Source organism: Rutidosis leptorrhynchoides, chromosome 8, assembly GCF_046630445.1.
Source record: "Rutidosis leptorrhynchoides isolate AG116_Rl617_1_P2 chromosome 8, CSIRO_AGI_Rlap_v1, whole genome shotgun sequence".
In the NCBI taxonomy this organism is placed as follows: domain Eukaryota; kingdom Viridiplantae; phylum Streptophyta; class Magnoliopsida; order Asterales; family Asteraceae; genus Rutidosis; species Rutidosis leptorrhynchoides.
The window spans coordinates 240,445,162-240,455,000 of NC_092340.1; the positions used below are offsets into that span (position 1 = coordinate 240,445,162).

General features: G+C 33.9%; 1 protein-coding gene across 1 annotated transcript; it reads right to left on the reverse strand.

Annotated features, from left to right (window-relative positions):
- Positions 1–6,038: 6,038 nt before the first annotated feature.
- Positions 6,039–8,368, reverse strand: LOC139862669 (uncharacterized). Its single transcript, XM_071851293.1, has 5 exons — positions 7,730–8,368; positions 7,453–7,510; positions 7,254–7,337; positions 7,049–7,181; positions 6,039–6,736 (listed from the first exon to the last, which is right to left on the reverse strand). Exons 1-5 carry the CDS (start codon positions 8,298–8,300, stop codon positions 6,482–6,484), a joined length of 1,101 nt encoding a protein of 366 aa, XP_071707394.1. The 5' UTR covers positions 8,301–8,368; the 3' UTR covers positions 6,039–6,481.
- Positions 8,369–9,839: the final 1,471 nt, after the last annotated feature.

The following is a 9,839-nucleotide window of genomic DNA, read 5'->3' on the forward strand; positions in this document are numbered from 1 at the left end:
GGGGTATTTATATGTACGAATAATCGTTCATTTAACCGGACACGGGAATGGATTAATAACCACTAGAATAATTAAAACAGGGGTGAAATTATGTACAAGGACACTTGGTATAATTGATAACAAAGTATTAAAACCTTGGGTTACACTCAGTCAACATCCTGGTGTAATTATTAAACAAAGTATTAAAATCTTGTTACAGTTTAAGTCCCCAATTAGTTGGAATATTTAACTTCGGGTATAAGAATAATTTGACGAGGACACTCGCACTTTATATTTATGACTGATGGACTGTTATGGATAAAAACCAGACGGATATATTAAATAATCCAGGACAAAGGACAATTAACCCATGGGCATAAAACTAAAATCAACATGTCAAACATCATGATTACGGAAGTTTAAATAAGCATAATTATTTTATTTCATATTTAATTTCCTTTATTTTATATTTAATTGCACTTCTAATTATCGCATTTTATTTTATTGTTATTGTATTTAATTGCACTTTTAATTATCGTACTTCTAATTATCGCAAGTTTATTTTATCGCACTTTTATTTATCGCAATTTCATTATCGTTATTTACTTTACGCTTTAAATTAAGTCTTGTATTTATTTTTTTTACATTTGGTTTTAACTGCGACTAAAGTTTTAAAATCGACAAACCGGTCATTAAACGGTAAAAACCCCCCTTTATAATAATAATAATATTACTTATATATATATTTGTATTTTTATAAATTAAACTAATATAGCGTTAAGCTTTGATTAAAATATTTTCCCTGTGGAACGAACCGGACTTACTAAAAACTACACTACTGTACGATTAGGTACACTGCCTATAAGTGTTGTAGCAAGGTTTAAGTATATCCATTCTCTAAATAAATAAATATCTTGTGTAAAATTGTATCGTATTTAATAGTATTTCCTTGTAAAATATAAGCTATTTTATATACACCTCTGCTTTGACATCAGATACAATGGGAACATTGAGGACAATGTTCGTCTAAGTGTGGGATGTTGGTATAAACTTTTTATGCTATATTAAAATAACCCATTACGAAGATTCTAAGTTCTTAAGCCAAATTTCAAAATTTTTAACAAGAGAAAGCCTTTCTGAAAAAGTATTTTTGAAAACCTAAAGCGTTTGTAAATAAAATTAAGGCTTAAGTAAGATAGAAATCTTATTGGGATGAACCAAATCTCTAATAGAGCATTGCATGACTAGGCATTATCGACCTAAATTGATTATGGTGAGGCACCCAAATAAGACCAACATTCATCTTTAATGCTTCGCTGTTTTTCGTTGAGAGTGCTGATGTCTATGCTCAAAATCAGAACTTGCTCTAGATCTGCATTTTCAAGTAACGAAATGTGATTCGGTTATGATCAGAAGAACTGCCCATTTGTCAAAATAAGCCTTTCACACCTTCACCACTTCTACCACACCAACTCATCTACATCATCTTTACTATCACTCGAAAAACCAGAAAATGAGATTCCTTCTGAAAACCTGATGTTTTAAACCTCTCATGTATCATGACAAAGGTCTTGAAATAGTTTACCAGCAAAAAGTTTCTCGAGATTAAATCTCCATATATATATATATATATATATATATATATATATATATATATATATATATATATATATATATATATATATATATATATATATGTATCTTTCAAAGTTCTGAAAAAAGAAGCAGAACTTATAAAGAGAAACGCCGAAGAAGAACTTGACCACAAATGTTTATCACTCCACAAATGGAGAATAGTTCAAAAGTGCTTCTCAAAAATATCAGCACTCCTATCTATCTTAAATTTTCCAAAATTCCGAATAATAGTCTTTAAAAGACTATATTACCTTTTTATCACCCCCTTAAAACAACTTCACCACCACTCCAAAATTCCTTTCCATCATTGACAAATGACCTAGAAGCTATGGTTACTACCGTTTTCACATTAGTAGCAAGGATTTAAGTCTTTATCAAGCCTCTGACGATGGGTGCAACATGAATGACTATGAGTGAATTCATTTATTAGATCTATAGGGAACCCTAAACACTTGAGTGATTTGAGTGACCCGTGAAAGCTAGCCTAAGTTATGTAACCTCCTCGCATGTTTGCAGAGAAAGTTTCAACCCTAACAGAGATGACTCACCTTATCTTTCGCTCTTATAATAAAAAGCAAACTGCTTAAGCTATTAGAAAAGAAACTCTAAAAAGATTTCTTTAAGTAAAAATGAGAAGTTTGCTTGAGGACAAGCAAAGTCTAAGTGTGGGATATTTGATATCGGCTAAAAAGTCACGTTTTCACTTCGGTATTAAGGCCCAAAAACAATAAAGTTCTAAACTTTATCACCAAAATACCCGCTTCATTGGTTAAAATTGAAGAACAAGTGATTATGAAGATGGTGCAAAAAGAATCAAGAGAATCGGAGCTAAAATGAAGATTCTAGAGCGAAAACGGTGAAAGACAAGAAATCAAGTTACGATACAGTGAATTCAGCAAACCAGAGCAGGCCAAACGGCTTTCCAAATGGCCTGCCACTATGGCAAACGGCCTGTCACACGGGTCCAGCAAACGGGCACAGCAAATGGGAAAGGCTGGCAAACGGGCTTTACAAACGGCTTGCCAAACGGCCTGCCAGCTGTTTGCAGGCAAATTTCAAGTCTATTTAAAGGGTCTTTGTCATCCTTTTTTACACACACTTCAATTCACTTCTTTCTCTCTCTTTCTATAATATTAGTCATACTTTCAAAGTCTTCAACTACGTGCTGGAAACCTAGTACCCGGAGAAGAACGCCGAAGATTGTATTAGGAGCGGTCTGGATTTTAAGTTGTCACTTTTGTATTCGAAACTCATTTAATCAACTGGTACTTCTATCCTTTGTCTTTATATAATTATTTCCATTATTATTCCTTGTGATATTGTTGCCATGATTAGCGAGTAGTTATCTTTAGTGTATGTTATGATGTAGTCAGTTATAATGCCGAAATAATATTATGGCTTGTGTATGTTGTTGAGATGCTTTCCTATTATGCTTTAAACTCAATCGCTTTCCAACTAATAGAAATTAGTTATTGGCTCTGTAATTGGGAAGTCGCGAACCCCGATTCAGAGTACATTATCGGTGTCACCCCTTGGTCAGAGAAGTCTATCGGATACAACGTAAGTTTGACTGAAGCACACCGGTTTTAGTAAGTCCACCGAGCCTTGGATTCTGACTGAGGACTCTTTCGTAGTGAAACATCTAACTAGACCCCTAGTACATTGGCGGTCCTAGACCATGCTAGTGTAGTCACCAAGCATATAAACTTCGTACGTGCAAGCTGAAGCACAGTGGTTGTTGTAAGCTTTACCTCTGCTAAGTAAGGCCATGGAACCCGGTCAGTGCTGATTAGTACACTTCACCATAATGCGGTCTCAAGCATTGCACCCCGCTTGAGGGATTCTTGGTTAATCAAGGAACTGTTTGTTTAAACACATAAAGGATTGGACCGTTAGGATAACCGAACGAGTTCATGGAAGTCAAACTTGACTTGGCCATGGTGTTCTTTACGGTTGAACTCTTTTTAAGGGCCTAACTATCTTTTAAACCCAATCATTAACGAAAGCATCGAAACACATCACGTCTCTCGGATACGGTAAGCCCTGTATTCTATTATGCTTAAGAAATTTTAGACCTTTGTGGAATGTTAATACCTCACCCGACCGAGTCGCTCAATTGGATGAGCCGTCTGAACGTGTATGCCTGTAGTCAGACTGCACAGGCGTCGGGGGTAAGGGACGTTGCTGTCTATTCAGAATCTTCAAGCCTGTCGCATTATCTAGTGACATGTCTTATGACAGGGGCGTTTAGGACTAGTGTAATGAATACAAGGCCACTGCCTATTCATGAGCCAGCATTCCATAATTCCGACAAAGTAACTGACAAAATCATAGCATGCACTTGTTTTAACTTTATCTAAATTACAAATTTATTGCATTTACTTTATCTATCTTATGAACTAGAAAAATCCAAAATTAGGTAACAAACCACCACTCCTACACTTTAAGATTATCTTAAGCTTTAAATATAGGTTCGATTCTACTGATATCTCAAAATACGATCCTAGGTCAGAATTTTCTTACTCATAATAAAGGAGTAGTACGATTTAGGCCCCGCTAAATATAAATTTAAAACCATTACCCCCCTGTTGGTGGTTGATTCTGACGCCTCGCGGCCTAACGACACCGCATAAATAAAACCGTCCGTTTCGGCCATATCAGAACTTTTTTTTAACTCCACACGAATGAGCAACTAGTCTCAATCGAATGTAGTTGGTAAAGTAAGTCCGGATTTGTCCACAAGGAGGAACTTCAGTTAACTAATATTAGTTCTTAAGAAAAGGTTTGAATTGGTTGGATTAAAATTAAACTAGTATAAAGTAAATGATTAACTAGAGATAAAGAGCAATGTTCACTCAAATGATTCACAATTACGGTGAATTGTCTTATCTATTAAAGGTGATTAAATGTCCGATAGATTATAATCCAATCAATCAAACTTGACTAGTTCACATTAATCTCATTCAAAACACCAAACTATATAATGACTAAGTTATTGAGATTCAACCTGGATTAAATTCACATAAAATCCTAATTACAAAGATCATTCAATGCAATTATACGACTGTGATATTTAATTACCATTCAATTACATCTACACACAAATGCAAATGTCTAGATCACCAAGTGTTGAAGTATCAATTGTTTATCACAAGTTAACTCACATTAACTAGTCAACAATCTATATATTTGGATTAAAGTAACAAAATTTACAATAATTGAGCTTTTGATTAAACTCAACAATTAATAATCATTCAAACAATATAATCCATAAAATAGAACAATCTAATCAATAAAAGTTTCACATCCAAACAAACATTTAAGGGTTTAGCCAACCATCATCAAAGTAGAAACAATCAAACTCATGATAACATAAGAATTCATTATAAAATCACTAATACTAATATATATTAATATATATGAAAACTAGAGTATCAATAATGTTAAGATGATCAAATCTTCAATCCTTGATGAAACGCCTTTTAGATTTGGAATGGCTTTGAATGACCAAAATCGCCTGACCCTAGCTCTCAAATCGTCCCAATTAAGTTCTCCCCCAAACCTGCTCGAAAATACGTTTTTAAAACAATTCAGCCCGAAAGCGCCTCATCTCGTGATTGAGGGATTTGTTGTGCCTCCAGGCTCGCGATCGCGAGCCTCTATGATTCCACACTTCGCGTTTGTTTTTCATAATTTTGCGTCGCGAGTTATCGACCACCATTTCGTGACCGCGAACCAGAAGTACCTCGCGTTAGCGAGCCTTTAAATTCCCATTTTGGCTAGAAAATTAATTGAACTTGTATGTTTGATCCCCATCCCGAACCTGGACCAATAACTTTTTAGCTCCGAAACAAGTATAATTCACTATAACCACTACAAATAACTCTCTTGAAACAATAGGCGTAATGTTCAACAGATATTAGCGAAAAACCTTCAACTATAAAGTGTAACGAACATAAATGGAACCGATATTGCGAAGATATATATGTGTAACTTGAGCAATATAAGGCGGCTTTCACAAGCATAGTTGGTGATCCATTATTGATACGGATATGGTTCGGGAGTATGAACCTAAGACCTATTATGAGAAAACCAGGTTGAGATGATTAGAGCCATTACTTTTAGTTGCGTGAAAACAAAGTACTTGACATCTATATATATTCATGATTCATGATCATTAGAATAACAATTCTTTATTAAATAATAAGAATAGGGACATAATAGGTGTTATTCTTCACTGAATACACGTTGAAAACTTTACAGCAAGAAATATTGCAATATGTGGAGCATAAATAGCTAAGACACCCATGTGAAAGATGGTGCTATCCTGCTATGTATGTGCTTTCAAAAGCAAAGCATAGAGAAAAAGCCTGCAAAAAATACAAAAAGAGAAGAAGATATATACCACAAAAACAGAACAAAAATATAAAAAGATACTTAACTTATGCATCCAGCATTTACAAACTATCATTAAAAATGTTATGCTATTCCCACATGCATTCCCCATCACTTTTATAATGATGGATGGAATCATTAAATATTACAGTAATAACTACACATTATAATCCATATACCCTACACTTGTTCCTCAAGGAATTAAGGTAAGAAATAAGATATATACGAACTTATACCACTCAATAAAATGGCAGAAAAAAGTGGTCACCTGGACCATATCCACATGCCCCAGATTCCATTTCCTGCCCAATCTCCACATTACATCATCTTTACAGCTAACCAAAACCAAACCATACAAACCTCACTCAAAACTTTAATATTACAAAAATAAATAAAAAATGTGTAGTTAGTTTTAGATATTAGATCATAAAGTTTCTTAACATATGTTGTTAAGAGTTGTTAATTAATTAATTTAGTTGATGATTAGATTATGGTGACGCGGGCAAGTGGTGAGGTGATCGTTCGTGAGCCCTGCAGCTTGCATGAACGAATGGATGATTGTTGGTCCAACTTTACGAAATCCTCTTCTCACCATATCTTTGCTTATTGCTTCGGATTTTGATGTCTTTACGGGCATTTTTTGATTTAGTTTGTAGTTCGTTGAAATCGGCTTGTGATTCACAAATCCCCAAATGTACTTGTCGAATGATCCGAATGCTTTCTTGATCTGTTCCACAATCAATTTTATATCTTTAGTAACATAGCACATAGCACATGCTTTTGAAATCACATAGAAAAATCAGCAAAAGCTATTCCATTATAAAATTTTCATTCCAAGATAAATATACACAACATGTTTCCAAAAAGAAACATCATGTTATTTATATCTATAAGGTAATGTTTGTTTGATTAAAGTTTATATTTTTGGACATTGGTTTAAAAACTATAAAATCTTGACTTATATGTTACTTTGGTTTCTATATAGGAATTGAAGTTTTTAAACAAACAGAAATAGTAACTCAAATACTTAATGCCATACCTCAAGAACACATTTGGAGTTGTCCACAACACATCTGATAAGGCCCACTTCAATTCCATAACTACTTAATGTTTGTATCTTTACATCTGTAAACTTTGACACAATTTCTGCATCAAATCCTGAAAATGCTTCCCTGTAATTTTCAGTTATTTAATTTAGTACATAACAATTATATCAAATTTTAAATATCATTTATGGAAAATACCTAAATTTCTCCCTTTTCTTTAATACTGAAGTCCAATCTGAGCCAACTTGAGCACCTGTCAACACCAACAATTCAAACAGAAACCTGCACACAATTCACAAATTCTTTAATTTTCCAACAACATTAATCAATATAGATAACCACCATACATATACATATTACATACATAGAGAAAAAGAAGAAGAAAAATAAAGCTTACTTATCATCATGAACAGGAACTCCCCATTCTTCATCATGGTATGCAACGTAGATAGGGTCTGAAAATCAATGTATATCTTAAACATTGCTAATAATATATTTTATTTTATAGATATAAAAGGAAAGAATTTCATATAATTGTACTAATAAATAGTAAGTTCTAACTTCTTTTTAAAGGTTTTCCTTTTGAGATTGAAAACTTTTGGTATTATGAGTTACATGTGATTAGTTCATAACAGGAAACATTCATCTTTTACATATAAAAAAGTTAAAAGTACCTGAATTAGGAGTGATGAAGCTACATCTTTTTTCTTCTATAACATTATTAATGGTGGTGGTATTAATTAGAGCATGGGGATCAAGTAAAGATGATAGCTTGCTGCAGCTATCATACTTCGCAGACACTGATCTACCATAATGAGCAATCTTCATTTTCCTTTGATATTTCATCACTGTTATTTGTTCCCTCGTTGCAGTAGCTATACTCCCAGGTGCATCCACAATTGCAGCCGACGAGTACTTCACCACCAATGGATTAGTATCAGTACCAACAGATTTTTTTGTCATCTTAACAGTTTTTGTAGTGGTGCATTTTGTAGGTGGTGTCGAAATAAGTCTTTGTGAGGTTGAATTCATTGAATCTGTCGGGTTAGTGCCATCTCGTTTAACGGCAGGCTTTCGCGGTGATTTTAGCTTAGGTGAGATTGGTGGTGGTGGTGGGACCAGTGGTCGAGAAAGACTCTTTTTAAGCGGATTTTTGGTTAGAACGCGGTTGGAGGTGGCTGGTTGAAGTACCGGACGCCCGTTGATGTCTGTTGGTTGTACTAATTTGGAGTTTGAAGAACACATGATTGATGAAATTGTGAAATGAGTTTGTGGAGATATAAAGGTAGTGTCATTTAATTAATTATAGAGAGGTTTTTATAAGCAAGTTAGATGGGCATGTAAATGGAAGCTGTTTATTTATAATAGTAACACCCTATGATCTTGGATGTGGTGGGACAGAGTGTATATAATGTGGAATAAATGGTAACATGGAGGTATTAGATTTGGGTCCCATCCACTATAATTTTTTGTTTATGTACCGTAACATTCCGCATTTTTTCGTTAAATTATTTTAACGCCCGTCTTTTTATTTTGATAATACCCTTCGTATCTAGATTCGTATTCTCCGTTAGCTAACATTTTTAATATTTCCCGTTATTGAATTATAACATCTTCCGTTAATACGCGTTTTTAAAATATTCGTTTAGGTAATTCACGCACCCGCATCCGAAATTGAGGGACTAGTTTTGCCACTTGACCAAAGAGGTGGCTAGTAGTTGACTAGTCAACCACCTCACCACCTCCACTCATCCATTCATCTCTTTCTTTCTTTCTTTCTTTCTTTCTTACTTCCTCTTTTTCTCTCAAACACTCAAACAAGAATTCATCATCCTTTTCACATCTAGGGAGCTCACAACAAATCCGACTACATATTCTTGATCCTCTCTTCATCCTCTACGATTTGATACTAACTTCATCGATTTTGGGTAACATTTCTAAAACACTAGATTTCTCTAAATTCGTTTTATAGACTTGAAATGATGTTAATTAGTGTCTATGGCTCAAGTCTAACATTAATATGTGTTTAGTTGCTCGATTTGTTGTTTTGAGTAACTAGTTTGATTATGAAAAATGAGTGTCCTTAATCTTGAGTTTTGGGTGATTAACTGTTGTTTAAATGTTAAAGTTCATGTATTAAATCTGTTACTAGCATCATTAGCTTTAATTTGATGTGTAGGTTGATTAAGAAAACTCCACTAACATGATTATTGACTTTGTGATTTTGGATTAGGGTTTGATGAACTTTAAAACGAACTTTTGACGCATTGAATGCTATGAAATGTTGTTAGTAAGTGTTTAGTTGTATTGTATGTTTCATTACCTTCGAAACGGCATATCATATGTGTAGATTGGATTCCCGAGTTAAGAAATACATTTTATGAACTTGAAACTTTGATTTTGAACGTTTAACGATCATTAGACGAGGTTTTTGTTTTTGTAAATGATGAACTTGATTGATGAAAAGTATTTAGTTGTATTCCTCGTTAAATTACCTTTCCAACGATGTATGGTATGCGTTTTAGGTGTTAACGGTTCATTAATTACGATAAATTGAAGTTTGGTCCGAGACTTGTAAAATTTTTAAGCATTTCACTGAATCAGGTAGGGATGCGGCGCATCTGATGGCTGCTGTCCATTTTTTATTTTTATTTTTTTCGTTTAATTCCCGCTATGCTATACATGTCCGATTAACATGAAACTTGGCCAACATACTTATATATGCTTATCTTTCATAGAAAAATTGTTGGATACCAGACCCGACCCCGTTGACTTTGACTTTGA

Excerpts from the sequence above, each read along its gene's own strand:
- LOC139862669 (XM_071851293.1), bottom strand. The coding sequence starts at position 8,300 with ATGTGTTCTTCAAACTCCAAATTAGTACAACCAACAGACATCAACGGG. Across the intron at positions 7,182-7,253 it reads AAGAAAAGGGAGAAATTTAG|GGAAGCATTTTCAGGATTTG; the intron begins GTATTTTCCATA and ends TGAAAATTACAG. Across the intron at positions 6,737-7,048 it reads ACTCCAAATGTGTTCTTGAG|ATCAAGAAAGCATTCGGATC; the intron begins GTATGGCATTAA and ends ATTGTGGAACAG.